Source organism: Alligator mississippiensis, chromosome 4 (assembly GCF_030867095.1).
Source record: "Alligator mississippiensis isolate rAllMis1 chromosome 4, rAllMis1, whole genome shotgun sequence".
In the NCBI taxonomy this organism is placed as follows: domain Eukaryota; kingdom Metazoa; phylum Chordata; order Crocodylia; family Alligatoridae; genus Alligator; species Alligator mississippiensis.
The window spans coordinates 170,393,961-170,412,265 of NC_081827.1; the positions used below are offsets into that span (position 1 = coordinate 170,393,961).

The window sequence follows — 18,305 nt, forward strand, 5'->3', positions numbered from 1 at the left end:
GCCTCTTGTCTGGGTGGACAGACAGGGGTCTGAGTTGCCATGACCCAGCAGCCAACCCTTTGAGGCCCGGTACCAGGCTGCGGCCCAGTGGTTGGGAACTTCTGCTGTAGGGTTTTTGCACCTTCTTCTGAAAACAGTAGCATGGGTTTGATCCAGGCTGACAGTTCTATATTCCCGGTTCTGTTTTATTGATAAGATATTATACTGGGTCAAAAACACATTTGTTACAGGACCCACGTAGAAACACTGGATTGGGTGTGGCAATTCCCTAGTCACTGGTACATTTGTTTGTATCTTTCAGTTTGCCTCTTTTTAATAAGCTTGTTTCTGTTTTAGGTTGCAAGCATGTGAAAGGTATCCTGTTATATGGACCGCCAGGCTGTGGTAAAACACTTATGGCAAGACAGATTGGCAAGATGCTGAATGCCAGAGAACCAAAAGTGGTTAATGGTCCAGAAATCCTTAACAAATATGTAGGCGAGTCAGAGGCCAACATCCGCAAGCTCTTCGCTGATGCAGAAGAGGAACAAAGGAGGGTAATGCAAGAATAAATATCACTGTCAAGATACACACATGTGAAGAATAACTAAAGAGGAGGTTTATAATGACAAATTTATTGTCTTGAGCATTTAGTGTGACTCACTGATCCATCTGTGGTCACACTTACCCACTGAATCATTATGACAGCAGGGCAGTAGTTTTCTCTGTTAGCAAAATAATGTTATCTCCAGGCTAATTCTTTTTCAGTCTTCTTCTGTATGCAAAAGGTATTGCAGTTTCCCTTATCAGCTGCCATAACTTCTGTCATCTTTTGGGCCCAATGATCTTGGGGGTGGTGAGGAGACAGCTACAACTATGTTGCCCTTGTCCAGTAGAGGAGTTCAAAGTAGAATAGAAGCGCTTGTTTAGAGAAAAGAAGCTGTTGATCCCTTGCTTGACAGTGTCCTTGTGAACCTGGGAGCGTTTCAAAGTGTTTTACGTGATTTTTTTATGCTACTTTTGGATGATGTTTTCTCTGACTGTTTTGCATTATACAGTGTGGCAGCTGCTCAGAATAGGATGTGAGCAAGGAAATGGGTGCTAAATGTTACCCTCAGGCCTCTAATCCTCTGCCATTGAAGTCAGTAGGAGTTTTACCCCTGACTTCAGCAGGCACAAGATAAAGGCACAAGTGTGGGATAAGCTTAAATGCCTAAAATTCACATTTCCTTGGTCCCAGGATTATAGGATATCTCAGTCTGTCATTAATGATCATTGCTGAAAACAAGCTAGCAAGTAGAAACAATATTGCAAAACTAGGTTAGGTACAGTGATTTTTTTCCTTGCCAATGGTAGTGTTGGAGACAAGGGTGTGAATTAATAATATTTCTCTGGCGGTTAAAGATGCAGTCAGTACTAAAGGTTGGGCCTTTTTTCTAGCTATCTGAAAATGAAAGGTCCAAATACCATTTCTTATGTGCTGGGCAGAAGGAATAAGCTGTTACGTGGCTCTTGGTTGTTTGTACCTGCTACTAGGAAAGTGTTGTACCTGTGATGCTCCTCAGCCAAATTTAGTATGCCTTTTATGGTAGATGGTAGCAAAAAGCATCTTATACAGAAAAGATTTTCTAGATCCAGTGTTGCTAGACACATTTTTTTTAATGAAACATGTGGTAAAAATTTGCACTTTAAGAGACTTGTTGCTCAATTTCAGCTGTGTGGTTCTGGGAAGAGTGTTAATTAGAGCTGGTCCATCTCCACAGAGCTCCTTCCCTCCTGCTCTTATAATAAAAGTAACATCTGTGGACTCCTTCTCCTTTGAGGTAACACACCTGATGAAATAGACCCTAGATTGGCTGGGGGAGCTTGTCCTGATGACAGGTTATGAGATTAGGAAGGTCTTGGAAAGGTCAGTATTGTAATGATTTGTGCCTGGGGAAGATTGCCAAGGTGACAGCATATTCACACAGTGTTCACATTGTGGACAGCAGACACTGGAAACAAAATTCTTTTTGAGGAAGAATTTTGGAGAGGAGAAAAACTGCATGACAACGTAAGACTGTGCTGAGCAAGTATTCTGTACTGTGTTTTTTCCCAGTCACACCTGGTTAGGCTTTGAGTCCTGAAGTGAATGATCCTTCTATTGCTGGTATTTGAAAACGTGCTTAGGAAGATGTAGCATGATACTCCTGAGGGTTGCACATTTCTGTAGGATGAATGTATTGTAGACACTAGGGTCTGCTTTTATTCCCCCACGGGCTTCCTATATGCCACTGTCCATTGTCCTCTCTAGTCTAGGGGACTTGTTGCAGCTTCTTCCACCCACTCATGGTAGATGTTTTGTCCTCTCTGCATATATTATGAAAGCTCTCTGTGTGCCTCTTCCCTCCCCCATACCTGGGGCCCTGTGTTTCCTCTTCCAACCTTCCCCTTTCCTGCACACTGTTTTCTTTCACCAACTTTCATTTCCCCACAATTCTGGGTTAGAGCTTCTGCATGTCTGTCCATCAATTCCCCTATCTGGGTCCCAGCTTCTCACCACTACCACTCCACAAATATGAAGTCCTACAAGAAGGAGCAATGATGTAAACACTGCTGAAATAAGGTCCAGGTCTGGTGCCTGCAGTTCAAAGTGTAGGTTAGTAAACTGAAGAGGAACCAGAGCAGAGGCCCAAAGATGGTGAAAGGCTTGAAAAACACGCCTTCCAATGAGAGTCCTGAGGAGCTTAGGGTAATTATCAAAGAAGCCTTTAAAGGTGACAACGGAAGCTTTTCAGACTTGGATAAGATATAGCAGCTGGAACCAGAGGGTAGAGAAAATAACATGGAAAAGGGAGTTTCTTTTTATCATTGGAACAATATATCAAGAGTCATAGTGGGTTCTCCATCACTGGCAATTTGTTAAATAAATGGGATCATAGAATTGGAAAATTAGGGTTGGCAGTGACCTCAGAAGGTCATCTAGTTCAACCCTCTGCTCGAGCAGGGACATCCCCAACTAGATCATCTCAGCCAAGGCTTTGTCTAGATAGGCCTTAAAAACTTCCTAGGATGGAGTCTCCGCAACCTCTCTGAGTAAAATGTTTCAATGCTTCACTACCCTCCCTGTGAGAATTTTTGCTAATATCTAACCTAAATTTCCCTTGCTGCAACTTGAAACGATTGCTCCTTGTTCTGTCATCTGCCACCACTGAGAACTGTTTAGCTCCATCCTCTTTGGAACCATCCTTCAGGTGTTTGAAGGCTGCTATTAAATCCCCCCTCAATCTTCTCTTCTCCAGACTAAATAAGCCCAGTTTCCTCAGCTTGATCTCATAAGTCACATGCCCCAGCCCCCTCACCATTTTCATTGCCCTCTGCTGGACTCTCCCCAATTTGTTCCCATCCTTTCTGTAGTGGGGGGCCCAAAACTGAACACAGTACTCCAGATGTGGCCTCGCCAGTGTCTGATAGTCCCATAATCACTTCACTTGATCTGCTGGCCACGCTCTTATTAATGCAACCCAGTATGCCTTCAGCCTTGTTGGCAACAAGGGCTCATTGTTGGTTTATATTCTGCTTCTGGTCCACTGTAACCCCTGGTCCTGCAAAGCTGCTGCTTAGCTAGTTGGTCCCTAGCCTGTAGTGGTACATAGGATTGTTCTGTCCTAAGTGCCGGACTCTGCACTTGTCCTTATTGAACCTCATGAGATTTATTTTGGTTCAATCCTCTAGTTTGTTGAGGTCTCTCTGAATCCTAGTCCTACTGCTCCTGCAGCTTGGTGTCATCTGTGAACTTGCTGAGGTTGCACTCCATCTCATCTTCCAGATCAGTGATGAAAATATTGAACAAAACCAGCCCCATGACCAACCCTTAAGACACTCCGCTTGATACTGGCTGCCAGCTAGAACTGAGCCTGATCCTCTGAGTACCAATCCAGCCAGGTTTTGGTCCACTTTACAGTCTGTTCATCCAACCTATATTTCCTTAGCTTGCTTGTGAACATGTGTTGTGGGAGACTGTATCAAAAGCCTTGCTGAAGTCAAGGTATATCACATCTACTGTTCAGCCCACATCCGCAGAGCCAGACATCTCATCATAGAAGGCAGTCAGGTTGATTAGGCATGACTTGCCTTAGTGAATCCATGCTGACTGTTCCTAATCACCTTCACCTTCAAGTGCTTAGAAATTGATTCTTTGAGGACCTGCTTCATGATTTTTCCAGGAACTGAGGTGAGGCTGACTGGTCTGTAGTTCCCCAGATTCTCCTTCCTCCCTTTCTTAAACACGGGCACTATATTTGCCCTTTTCTCCAATCATCCGTGATCCTCCTCTTGTTGCTGACATACTTGTAGAAACCCTTCTTGTCACCTTTCATGTCCCCTGCTAGCTGCAGTTGCAACTGTGCTTTGGCCTTCCTGACTTCATCCTTGCATTCCCGAGCAATACTCTTATACTCCTCCCTAGTTGTTTTTCCAAGTTTCCACTTCTTATAAGCTTCCTTTTTGTGTGTTAGCGTCCTGAACAGTTTGTTGCTAAGCCAAGCTGGTCTTCTGCCATATTGCTTGTCTTCCTGCACATCAGGATGGTTTGTTACTGTGCCCTCAGTAAGGTTTCTTTAAAGTACAGCCAACTGTCCTGGGCTCCTCTCCCCTTCAGACTGGTCCCCCAGGGGATCCTGCCCGTGAGTTCCCGGAATGAGTTGAAGTCTGTGTTTCTGTAGTCCAGGGTCTGTACTCAGCTGCTCTCCTTCCTTCCTTTCCTCAGGATCCTGAACTTAGTTGTCTAAAGCTGCTCCCAAATGCACACGTTTTGCAGTGGTCCTTGGAAGGTCATCAGATTAAGGCTAGTTTTGATTGAACAGCCAAGAGCAAATTCCATGGTAATACTCAGCTAGCCTCCCTCTTTCATGGCAAGGAGGATCCAACTCTGGTGTCCCTCCTGACAGACAACAGCACTATTAATATGGGAGAGGGAAAGGTAGTTTTTAAAGTAAAAAAGTCCCAAGCTCATAACTAATGCCCTAACCTCTACTCAGTCCATTTCTTTCCTTTCTCACATCTTTGTGACAAGGTATTTAGCAGAATTCACAGATTTTGTTGGAATCTGATGGGCTGTACCAAGAGTGCTTGTGCTTTGGCCTTGAACTTGCAACCTCTTGGGCTGTCAACTATACACCTTGGCACCCATGCCATCCTGCGCCCTCTGTCCCCCCGGGTGTTTTTCTAAAACATGTTCTGTGGTTCAAACAAAAGTTAGTTCAGGGAAATGCTGTAACCTTTTACACAAGAGGTCAGACCAGAGCATCCTAATGGTCCCTCCAGTCTTAAAATTTCTTAATCGCTCCCACCTCCACCTCTGGTCTGCCTACCTCAGGGCCTCTCTTCCCCCACAATCAGAGCTTGCTCCCAGGCCTCTTGAGGACCCTGTCATTTCCATTTCCATCAGCTATCCCTCTGATCAATGCTGTTTACCTTCTCTAGTCCTCTGTCCCCCTCTGCTCTGTGCAGGCAGTATCAGGGGAAAACAGAGAGATTACACTGCCTGCAGCACCAGGCAGTCATAGGGCTCTGATTTTCTTTTGAATGAGGTTTATCTGGTGGCCCACTAGCAACAAAAAATTGATACCTAGAGCATTCCTAGGTTGTGTTTAGGGTTTGTTTGGGTTTTGGTTTTTTTTTTTTTTTTTTGGGGGGGGAGGGGGGCAGGATTTATTATGTCAGCCCTTTAAAAATTGTTATGCTACAGGCAAACAAAGAAATGCTATCAGGCTGTGTGTAGGTCAGCCAGTTGCTGAGCCAATTATGGCATGTATCTTGTAATCATGGCTAAAACTCCAGAACAGTTACAATTGGTCAAGATTTGAATCTATTCCCAGCACAATTATAGGCTGTAATAACGTTGTATTCAAATACACTTCTGCTAGTGACATCTTTTGAATCTGATTTTTGCTTTATAGCTCAGGCTGTAATATGTACAAGGTTTTAAAATGGTAGTGTTCTTTTGGTAAGCATTTTCTTTTTGTATCTAAATAAGTGCCCAATCCAGGAGAGCAGACTTTATGTGAATATTATTTTTGCTCATAAAAATATACAGGTTACCTGTTCCCATTTAAGCCATTAAAGTAACTTTCGACTTTTTGTTCTTACTGCAGAATATGTACTGACTGCAGTATTTACACATAAGCAACTCCAGGGAGGGTTGTGGTCCCACTGTTTGTGTAGAATATGAGATCATATCAATATCTAGCATCTGCAGTCTTAAAAGTGCAAGTTTATGATGCTTTTGTGATATGAGCAAACCAAGATGACAGTTGTGCCTTTTTAGAAATATGGAAGTATATTAGGAGAAGCCAAGTGGCAAAAAAATGTATGCTTCTCTTAAAGGGCTTCTGGTATTCTGGGCATTGTCTAAACATGTTTCTCTCTCATTAACTAGCATGTCCTATAACATTTTAAAAGCCTGATGTAGCTATAGCATACACTGTGTCTAGCCCCTCCTCTCATGGCCAAGTTAAGCCTAAATTAGCTCAATTATGTTAGGGGCAGCCTCACCTAGTCTTGAAATGTATGTGTCAGCACATGCTGGCTAAGGTGTAGTTAATAACACTACTTTAAATCCTAGTTCAGACAGGCCCCTAGAATGTTTGTTCTGGTAGGATAAGAAGTAGACATAAGAGATCTGATGACCACACACTGCTTGCTCACTGATGAAATGTCCCCATTTGAGTAGCAGGAACTCAAGGTAGCACATTGACTGTTTAGTTGGAGTCTTTTTAGGAAAGAATTACCAGATTTTAGCAATATTTTTTTTTCTTTCCAACAGCTTGGGGCAAACAGCGGTCTGCACATCATAATCTTTGATGAGATTGATGCCATCTGCAAGCAGAGAGGGAGCATGGCAGGCAGCACTGGAGTTCATGATACTGTTGTTAACCAGCTCTTGTCTAAAATTGATGGCGTGGAGCAGCTGAATAACATCTTGGTCATTGGTATGAAAATTTCAAGCTTGATGCCAGTTTGTTAAAGAGCAGGGTGTGTAAGAGACATGAGACCTGCATGTTCTGGATGTTTAAAGGTTTGTTTTTGAGGTGAAGTGGTTATGCTAAGGAAGCTTTCAGTAACGGAAGAGCAGCATTTCATCCTTGATTTGGAAATGTAGGTCACTAGGCCTGCTTTGCAGACATGGAAGAAAAAAAACGCTTTACCAGAAGAAACAGCACGTTACATAGACCCAATTCTGCAGCATCTGTATAGATCCGGTGTTTCAGTGAGGCTTTTTGGTGCTTTTATCTAACAGCTGATTGAATCAGCTGTTAGATAAGTGCCAAAAAAGCCCACAAAAGCACCCACTTTATACAAATGTTGTAGAGCCAGGTCCAACTAAAGCGCTGCCTCTTCTGGGCATGTGCTGGGCTCAGCGAGGGAGCACACCGAATTTAAAGTAAAGCTTTTTTCTTTTTTCCCCCCATGTCTGCAGGCAGCCAAAGTGTACCTTTTCTCACCAGCTCTAATGGAAGTTGTAAAATTCCCCTCTTACCAGGAGGGAGGAGTGGAGCCATGGGTGAAAGGCTTCCTGTGCATCCCTAGCCCTGGGGCATGCAGATTTGGGGAATGCATAGGGAGTCTTTCCCTCTGTTCCACTTCCCTATCAAACCAGTTTAGAAGAGGCAGTGGGGCAGAGCCCCCAGCCTGCTCCCCAGACTAGGAAATCCTTGGTCTGGGGAAGCGTAGGAAGCATTGCCCCATCGCTGTGGGGAAGGCTTCCCTGGCTCTGGTTCCCAGCGCCGCAGGCTTTTAAATTGCCATGCGCATTGCCGAAGTGGGCAGCAGGAGTGGCAGCATGAAGCTGGAGGCATGGAGAAGCAGGCGTGCAGAGGCTGTACCTGAGCCTGGTTTCTGATCCCACCAGCTTTGAAATCACTATCCCTGCTACCCACCTGGGTGGTGTGGCTGTCAAAGGGAAACTGGTGGGGCTGGGAGTCAAGCTTGGGAAGAACCACCATGAGCCTGATTCCTGGCCTCTCCATTGCTGTCCCTGCCTCCCAGCTTGTGGTCCCTGGTTTTGGAAAGAGTGAGGGGAGAGCAGCAGCAGCTGCTCCCGTCCCAGACCAGTCCAGGAAAGAAGGGGAATAGGAGGGGAAAGACCCCAGCCCCTTTTCCCAAACCAGGCAGTCCTCAGTCTGGAAAGAGGCTGGGTGCATTGCCCTATTGCCTCTCTCCCCTCTGAGACCAGGCTGAGAGAGGAGAGTACTAGTGTTCATTTTCATGGGAGAGAGTTTCTCTTGGAAGATCTTTCTCCTGGAGGGAGCATGTTTCCCCCAGGAGAAATTGGATGAATGTTTGTATTTTCTGCCATTTCTCTTTGTAGAAAGATAGTGGCTTTTGTAGAGTGTGACCTTTCAGTGCAGTGCTCTGTACTAGGTCTCTGCAAAGCTTTGGTCACTAATTCAGTTGGAGGAAATTTGGCAGTCAGATCTCCGAATCCAAATTGAATCAGGAGACCCATTAATCTCTCAGAATCAAATCGGAAGCCTCTGATTCACTTCGGAGAGATTCGACGATTCAGCCATAGACACAGCTTTATATGTTTTTTTTCTACATACCTCCAAGTACCAGGTGCGGCTCATGAATGGTGAAATGGTGGGACAGATGGAACATCTCATGGGAGTGCAGGGGGGTTCCCTGTGTGCTCAGCGACACACCCAGAAGTAGACCAGAAGTACTTCCAGTTCACTTCTGGGTTTGCCACCAAGTACGCAGGCCCCCCTCCCCCCCCAGTGCTCCTATGGGACATGCCATCCACCCCACCATCTCAGCATTCACGAGTCACACCTGTTACCTCGAGGTATGTAGAAAAAACATATAAAGCTGTGTCTATGGCCAAATTGCTGATTCTTCAAATCAGAATCGAATCTTCAGATTCGGCCAAATCGAATTGGGATAGTGACCCTAATCAGCGAATTGAATCACTGTCCCCTGAATCAGGCTGAATCTGAATCAGATACTGCCTGATTTGCACACCCCTACTGTGTACCTATGCATGGTATGTGCAGGGGCTGATAAACCTTCCATAGCCTCAGCTATAAGAGCAGTACATCTTAATTCAAGCGGAGAAGGATCTTGTGTTTATATCCAAAGGTGTTAAGTTTGATTGCTGTTGCCAGAAACCCACCATGATGTTACATAGGCCTCCAAAAGTGCTGAGGTATTTTTCATCTGTATTTTCTCCCTCTAGCTGTACAAAATATGTTTGATGTTCTGTTGTTGAATAGAAACTTAGTGAGCTTACGTTCTGTTAGTGATTTTTTTTTTGTTCCCAATTTTGTTTTTAGGAATGACTAACCGACCAGACCTGATTGATGAGGCACTGCTGAGACCTGGGAGATTGGAAGTGAAAATGGAGATTGGTAAGCAGTTTGCTGTGGCTCAGTATATGACATCAAATTGACTTACTGCTACAAGATAGGGCTCAGACTAGAAATCACTAGCTCATGACTAGAACACTGCTGCACAAAATTTGGCAGCTCTGTTTTATGAAGATTATTTAATTGGTCAATTTGCATATATGTTCAGTCATAAATATCTCTCCTGAAAATGGTGTGGTGTTGATGCTGATAGGGAGGTATGGTGGCAGAGCTGTTAAGGACCTTCACTGTAGCTCCAGAAGCTTGAATTCAAGCTCTATTTTGGGCTTGTTCCAAAGACTGCCACCAGTCTACTGTGTAATTCAGCTAGGGAAGTGATTCTTATCCAGGGTGTTGCAGCACCCCACCCCGGGGTGCCATGAGATTGTTTTCAGTGTCACAGGGTGCTGCACAATGTTAGTACTGGTAGGTGTGCATACACCTACACATGATTCACAAAATTAAACTCAAATTTCAAATGAGAATCCATAGTGTCAAAAAAACATTCTGACCTGCTGTAGTCTTTATGAATTTGTTGCAACAGAAGAATTGCTCTTTTTTTCTGTAGTCAAAAAATGAATGCATCCAAAGAGCTGGCACTTTTGGAGGGGTACTTTGAGTCAAAGGTTGAGAACCACTGAGTTAAGGGGTCAAAGTCAGCTGGCTATGCTGCTGGGTTTCCTTTGTCCATCCTTTGTGTTCCATTACTAATAAAGACAGGCATGCGTTAACTATGCTAGTGCTAGGGTCCACTAGACTTTGGAGAACTTTTGACAACCTTTTTTTAACTTTTATTACTGGTAAGAAAACAGTGGCTTGACACCAATTTTCCATCAAGAAGTGGGAGTGATGTGGGTATGTAAGACCTTGTTCTTTGCACCTTTCAGAAGACCAAAAAACCCCTAATAATGTAAAAAATGGTTGAGTTTTCAATAATGCAAAAAAGACAGAAGTACTTAATAAATATTTTTCTGTAGTTGGGGCAAGAGCTAGTGGTTATACTTGTATCGAATGGTAAAATAAATTTTATTCTAGTAGTTACTAAGGAAGATTTTAGGCAGCAAATACCAAAGCTAACTATTTTGTAGCCAGCAGGATAATTGGACATCTTGCATCTTAATTTTTTAAAAGTGGGCTGAAGAGCTGCTGTTAATATTAATGGCCTGTTGATATTGGTTTTTTCAATAAGTTTTGCACACCAGAGAAGTTCTGGAATAAAGCTAATTTGTGTGACACTGTATAAAAGGAGTAAATGAGATCACCTGGAACATTATAGACCTCTTAGCCTGATATTGATCCCAGACAGAATGGGAACAGCTGATTTGGGATTCAGTTAACAAAGAATAAAAGGTGGGCAATATAATAAATCAGTGCATGCATGGAAAATTGTTTTCATCTGACTTTGATATTTGTTTTGATGAGATCTGAAAGTTTCATTGATTTAAGGTAATGACCGTGTAATAAACTTCTGTAAAGAATGTTGCGCTTTACCCTACAACATGGTTTAAGACATGAGAGCAGTATAAAATAAACATGGTATGTATGATGTTGATTAAAAGGAAATTAAATAAGTTTCAAAATATTATTTAAATAGGGAGTTTGTCTCTAGTACCACAAGGAACTTGTCTTGGCCATATGCTGTTTATATATGTACAGTAAAAGCTCTGTTATCCGGTATCCCCTGGGAATGGGAGATGCCAGTTAATCAAATATGCTGGTTAATCTAATGTGCACGGTCTGGTGCACTCCCTGGCATCAGTGCGCTGGGGGACAGGGAGGGGGACCCTGTGCAGGCTGCTTTGCGCCACTCAGACTGCTTTGCCCAGGGCTGTGGGCTGAAGAAGTGGCAAAGAAAAACTCTGCTTGCAGCAGCAAAACCCGGCAGTGGTACTTCCAGATTCGCTTTTGCCGCATCCCTTGGATGCCAGTTGATAGAGTTTTCTAGCTAATAAAGTTCCGGTTAACACAGCTTTTGCTGTATCTACTTTGGTTAAGCCATAAGGTGCAAATCTACCCTGTCTTCTACTTGAGTTCAGACTAACATGGCTAGCTACATCTCGTATTGGTAAGACCCCACTTGTGGTAAACATATTGGTATAGAATTATAAGGTGGTAAGATATTCTTAGACAATGGTTACTACAAGGAATTGTTGTTCACAGGAGACTTTAGTTTCCCAGAAATTAGAGAATATATGCTGCTAATAATGGTAGGAATCTACAGAATCTTAAATGTGATTGGTAACAGCAATAATCAGTAAACCATCAAAAGGCAAACATAATTTTGGACATGACTTTGGTAAGGATCTTTTAGAACAGTGTGACCAACCTTTTTGGTGGGAGTGCCGCAATTTAGCCCTGCCCCAGCCCCTTGCTGCTCTGCTTTCTGCTCCCTGTGCTGTGCTGCATACTCCCTCCCCAATCTGCCATGTGACACTTCTGGCACGTGTGCTGCAGGTTGGCTACCCCTATTCTAGAGGAGCTGACTATAGAAATACCTTTTATCTTGAATCATTGAGGCTAAGTACAGACAGTCAAAAAGCCCAAGGCTGAATCTGTTCAATCTGATTGCACGTTAGTCTAAGCTGCATAGATTCAATCGATAAGCCAAGTGAACAGACATTCACTTTTGATTCTGGAAATGCAGCCGCACACCTGCAGCGGCCCAGGTCAGAAGCTGGGGAGTGCTAGAGCACACCTCTCTGCTTGGCAGGAGCAGGCAGCTTGAGCCAAGGCTAGCCCTCCCACCCAGCAAGAGGTATGGGGATTGTGGGGGAAATGCAAAGCATCCTAGGATGTTGGGGTACTGAGTTAACTTGAATCTGGAGGGGATCTGGGGCAGAAGTTCAATAAACCGATTTAACCTAATCAGTTAAGTCTGATACTGCATTATTGGCCATTTTGAAAGTGGTTTATGTGCATTAAACTTCTGTTGTTACAGATTTGAACCAGTTTCTGATCACTTATACCAGTTTGTGTGTAATTGCTGTCCCTAGCCATGAGCATGAGTTGATTCAGTTTAAATGGAAGGTTAAAGGTAGTATTATAACTCATTTTCTTAATTCTAAATGGACAAACTTATGGCAAGCCAAGGGACTGAAGAACCTGAGGACTTGAATGTAAAGGACCATGAATGGCACGTGCCCCCGGCAACTGGTGGGGCACGGCTACACCAGCAGTGGGAGCCCAGTGGTTGTGAGTGGGGAGCTTCCATAGATGCCACTGGCACTGTCAGCCAGGGGGTGGGGGGGAGGAGTGCAAACCAGGGGTTGGCGACCACCTGCAGGCTCCACCAGCAGCAGCGGTGGCAGCCAGGGGTAATCGTGGACTGCCTGCAGATGCCGCCAGCACTGCCGGTGGCGTGGCAAGTGGTGGCCGCCCACAGATGCTGCCAACCTTGTCGGCGGCGCCTTTTTGCAGGGGGTGCACCGCCATGCGCAGGGGGTACACATGCACCCCTACGTGTTGCCCCTGTGAAGGAAGTTGGTAATTTGTCTTTAAATTAATGGTGCAAGCAAATATAATTTTGGAGCTTGTGTCCCTAGCTACTGTTAAAAATGTGCAGAAAAGGCTTCATGAATGACCACTTCAAAAAATGAATTAGGACTAGTTAGAGCAGGGGTTGGCAGTGTTTTCGGGCAAAGTGCCAAAAACACATACAACCTTGATTTATAAGATGTTGGCATGCCAGGAGCAGATAGCAGGGGAACTGCAAGGGGTCCAGTCCTTGTGGCTGCATGCCCTTCCCCACAGTCTACCCCAAGGCACATGTGCCAATCAAAATGTCTTTGTGCCACGCTCTGGCACCCATGCCAGGGGTTTACCTATTACTGAGTTAGAGGATTTACAAGGAATGAAAAAAGGACTGATAAGCTTTGGGGAAAACATGCTAGAAAGCTGTCCTAAGGGTCAGAAAATGTAGGGACGAAGAGAAAAAATGCTAGATTTTTGCATAGGATACCAAAACAAATTATAAAATGTTCTTCAGTTGCATAGATAAGCAGAAAGATCAAGGGAAAAAGCAAGGCCATTGTGCAGTGAGGACAGGCACACATTAAAGAAAATGCATGTATGACCCAAAACTAAATATATATGTTGCCTTAGATATTTAGTAAAACGTTGTTAAATATGGGCACTAAGGCAGGATGACTAATGAAAATAGTGATATGGAAACGTACATTACCATATTCAAGGTGAAAGCAAAACTTGAAGAGACTAACATGCTTAAATTGGGGAGAATCTATTATTTCTATCTCAGAATTCTGAAAGAACAGACACATGGAAGCCCAGGTCCAGTAGCAAAGACTTTTTAATAAATGTAAGTAAATGGTGGTTGTATTACATGACTGGAGAATAGCAAACGTTGCACCTTTAATTTAAGAAGTGTTTTAAAAAAATCTAGGTATTAGCTTGACTTTAGGTGCGTGCAAGGCTATAGAACAAATCTAGATGGAAAGAATAAATAAATACCTGGAAACAAATGGAAAATGTGATAAGATACAGTATGCATTTACCAAAGGTATTTTGTACCTAACCTATTAACTTCATTTAAGATAACCATTTTTTCTAGACAAAGCAAATGCAGTAGATCTTTTTCTTAAAGGGCTGGAGCCGCGGCAGGCGGGGCAGCCATAGAGGGGTGCTGAGACAAGGGAAGGGTCGAGGGGGAGGCTCATGGCAGAGCCTCCCATGCAGCGAGGGGCAGCAGGGATCACCGCCCTCCGCCTAGCAGCACCCGCTGAGTTCGGGCTTTTTTAAAAAGAAATGCTGGGAGCTCGGGCAGTCAGGGCAGCCATTGCTGGGCTGGGGGGATGGGCCTAGCTAATTCGGAGATTCAGGACTGATTCGAATCACCGAATTGAATCACTGTCCCCCAAATTGGCCAATCCGAAGCGAATTCTAGCCGCTTTGCACAGGCCTAATAAAGAGTATACTCTGAGGAGACCAGAAAGAGCTTGCCTTCATTAGTAAAATGAAGTCTTAATTTGGATATGATTGCTACTAGAGGTGCACCGATACATCAGTCCCATATCGGATTGGCACCGATATGTGGAAAATTGACTGTATTGGAAATCAATTTTTTTAGGCTGATGTGGCCGATAATACCACTGGTAAATACCCTGTGCATGGGCTCAGCTGCAGTGGAGCATGCAAGTGGCGAGGAGCACAGCCTGGCAGCATGCAGAGCAGCTGGGTCTGGCTGGTTGTGGGGAAAGGGGCGAGAGGGGAGGGAAGGGGCATGGTGGGGGACAGATTGAGACCCCTGTGGTGAGGGAGAGGGTGGAGCTGGGGCAGGAACAGGGGTAAGAGCTGCACAGTTGTGGTGGGGTGGGCACAGGATGGAGCCGCAAGTGGCTTATCTGAGGGGCTTAGGGAGGAGATGGTGGATTCTGCCATTGTACACACCCTGGGCGGGCATGGGTGGGGGTGTGCCCCAGATCGGCATGGGGTGGGGGCTGGGCCAGGCTGAGCTCAGGGTGGGTGGTGGTAGCACTGGGAGGAGGGGTGGGGGGGGGGGGGGGGCTATGGTGAATTTTGTGGTGGCTGCAGGTCCCCCCCATAACCCCCTCCCAGTGCTGCCGCAGCCTGGCCCAGCCCCCCCCCCCCACCTTGCACAGATCCAGGGGCACACCCCCCCCCCCCCCCCATGCCTCCTGGACAAGCCACTTGTGCCTCTGTCCCATGCTCTGCCCTGGCTGGGCAGTCTCTGCCTCAGCCCTAGTCCCAGCCCTACTCCCTCCCTCACTGTTGGGGGAGTGGGGGGGGTCTCAATCCCTCCCCCGTCTCCCCTTCCACCCACAACAGGTTTACCAGCCAGTCACTGCTCTCCATGCTGCCCAGCTGCATATTGGAATTGGATTGGTATCAGCTGATATGGCTCGCTAAAGATCAGCCATCGGTATCGGCCCAAATATTCTCTACCAGTGCACCCCTAATTGCTACATATAAATATGTTAATGATTGTCAATCTTGGAAGGAAAAGTGCTATTTAAGCTAAAAAAAATAATATTGATACAAGAATAACTGAGTATAAACAGTCTAAGTAACTTTAAGCTGGAAATTACAACATTTCTAATCATCAGAACAGTGAGGTTCTGAAAGAACCTCCCAAAGTAGTAGGAACAAAGCCAGCGTGGGAGGCAGGAATAAAACACAAGAATCCACTCTGCAAATTACTTGCTTCATGATCTTTGGGCAAGACACTTAATCCTTGGGTGCCATCTGTAAAATGACAATAATTGTAAGCTGCTGGAGGCTTAATGATTTGATGTTCCTTGAGTTCTCAAATGAAAGACACTATGAAGTACTCTACCCTGTGAGAACAGGCTGTCCATGCTCAGGAGCAGCCCTGTATGCATGGTCTCTAAAGAAAAGTGAGGGCTCCCAGTCTTACTTTATCCTCAAGATGGAGCATTGAGGCAATGGTATGATCATAGTTCAAGGCCTGACATGCTCTCTTTCTGTATATCTCAGGTTTACCAGATGAGAAGGGTCGGACTCAGATTCTTCATATCCATACCTCAAGAATGCGGGACCATCAACTGCTGGCTGTAGATGTAGATATTAAGGAACTGGCTGTAGAGACCAAAAATTTCAGTGGTGCTGAATTAGAGGGTCTTGTGCGAGCTGCACAGTCCACTGCTATGAACAGACACATAAAGGTTAGTCATGATTTCCCATATAGGCATCAAATGGCAATAATGGCTGTGCAATTTGTTCACTTCTATGATATGTTTTCTTCTGAGTGTATGATGGAGCCTTCAGGTACCTCAGAATTTGGGTATCTTGCATGAATTACAAGCTGCAAGCCCATAACTCTTATGTGGACAAAATGTCTATTTTTTCCATCCCCTGCACACGTCCTTTAAATGCCCCACATGTAACCCTGTATGAATGTGCAAGTGAATTGGCTTACTTATAAATCTGAGAACCTTGACAGATGTTACACTTAATATATGTGATGAATTGGTTAATCATGTCATAAGTAGTGACCTGGCCACACATTCATTCAATTAATGTCACAATAAAATGAAAAATAAGCCACAAAATTATTGCACAAAATATGTGTAATAACTTTGTGGCTGGTTCCTATCACACCTTTAACTGAACAAGTGGCCAGTGCTCCCAGTCTCTGCAGCATGCTGGAGCCCTTCAAGACTCCCATGTGCTCCAGAGGCTCGGAGCACTGGTCATTTGATTGGAGGGTCCCAGCCAGGAGAACGTTGGACCCTTTGGCTCCTATGCCCTCCCCTGGCTGAAGGCTCCGTCAGCTGATCAGAGCTCCCAGTTTGAGAAGTGAATGGAGTCTTTGGCCAAGGCTTTATGTGCTCCCCTAGCTGTGAATGCCCATCAGCTGATTGGGACTCCCAGCTGGTGGAGTGCATGGACCCTTTGGCTCTATGCTGCCCTCTGGCTGGGAGCCCGATCAGTTGACAGATGCTCCCAGCTGGAGGAGCGCATCAGGGACAAGCTTGCTACTTTCTGATGCAGGGGGAGCCTGGGATTGTTATTCGGGGTTCCCCCTGCACTGGCAATATGGCACAATGAGATCTGATTCTGGATCCCAGAGTCATGCCTGCTACCATGCACATGTGGTGTGTGAGGAAGCGTGATTACATAACTTATCATAGAAGTAGGGTCGGAAGGGACCTTGTAGATCTTCAAGTCCGACCCCCTGCCTAGGCAGGAGGAAAACTGGGCTCAATTGACCCCAGTCATGTAGGCATCAAGCCGCTTCTTAAAGACCCCCAGGGTAGGAGCTATCACCACTTCCCTTGGAAGTTGGTTCCAGATCCTAGCCGCCCTGACTGTGAAGTAGTTCTTATGGATGTCTAATCTAAACCTACTCTCCAACAACTTGTGGCCGTTATTCCTTGTTATCCTGGGGGGCACTAGGGGAAACAAGGTCTCCCCCAAACCCTTCTGGTCCCCCCTAGTGAGTTTATAGACAGTCACCAGGTCCCCCCTCAGCCTTCTCTTGTGAAGGCTGAACAGGTTCAGGTCCCGTAGCCTCTCATTGTAGGGTCTGCCCTGCTGTCCCCGGATCATGTGGGTGGCCCTCCTCTGGACACTCTCAATGTTGTCCACATCCCTCTTGAAGTGGGGTGCCCAGAACTGGACACAGTACTCCAGCTGTGGCCTGACCAGTGTCGTGTAGAGGGGGAGGATCACCTCGTTGGACCTGTGCATGGACCTGTGCCCTGAATGAACTTAAGAATGTAGCTACCATTTATTGGGTCAGACCATAGGTCCATCTTGCCCAGTCTTCTATGTCACACAGTGGCAGAGTCAATGCTGAAAGAGTGACCATAGTATTACCAGGTTTTTTTTCCACTGTTCCTCTCTCACTAGAAGCCTCTACATTTAGCACCTGTTAGGATCATGCATCAGGTTCTATCACACCCTTAATTTAATGTCTATCAGGGACCTGATTCATCAGCATGTTCATAAAAAGAATTCAAGGAAACTATTTAAACTCGATGTGCTGTTTTGGAGACAAATGGACTTGTATGTTTGGGTAGCTCATGGCACTAATGGAAGTTCTTTTGGGCCAGTGTGGATCCCATGGTAGGTGTATAAGATAACGGAGTCCTTTTTATTAGGGTGAAGCTAGCAGGTGTCAGATATCCTCTTTAGAGCTTAAGACTGTTGTTGCAAAAATTGTGAAGAACCTTCATGCCACCCACTCCTTTGATTTGGACACTTTGAAATAAGAGGAAGAGTAGATTTCTCTCTCAACCAGTTCCCTGCCCTGCTAAACTCGCTTGAGGGGGTTGAGGGATTCTATGACACTTGTGAAAAACCATGTACCAAGCAGGCAGGTTTCATATAGACTTCCTGTCCTATAGTGGCCTTATCTACCTCGCAGGTGGATGTAACTGATGTCTGTTCTGTTTGGGGGAGAATTATACCTTTGAAAGGTGGTCTGTGTGCTAGCCATTT

General features: G+C 45.1%; 1 protein-coding gene across 3 annotated transcripts in view; it reads left to right on the forward strand.

Moving 5' to 3' along the window:
- Positions 1-18,305, forward strand: part of NSF (N-ethylmaleimide sensitive factor, vesicle fusing ATPase) — a 119,526-nt gene that overhangs the window by 62,754 nt on the left and 38,467 nt on the right. For all 3 annotated transcript variants that reach the window (XM_014594182.3, XM_019492242.2, XM_019492241.2), the window contains exons 9-12: positions 337-536; positions 6,785-6,950; positions 9,294-9,368; positions 15,837-16,024. In XM_014594182.3, the coding sequence (XP_014449668.1) occupies positions 337-536; positions 6,785-6,950; positions 9,294-9,368; positions 15,837-16,024 (629 nt within the window). The remainder of the gene's footprint in view (positions 1-336; positions 537-6,784; positions 6,951-9,293; positions 9,369-15,836; positions 16,025-18,305) is intronic.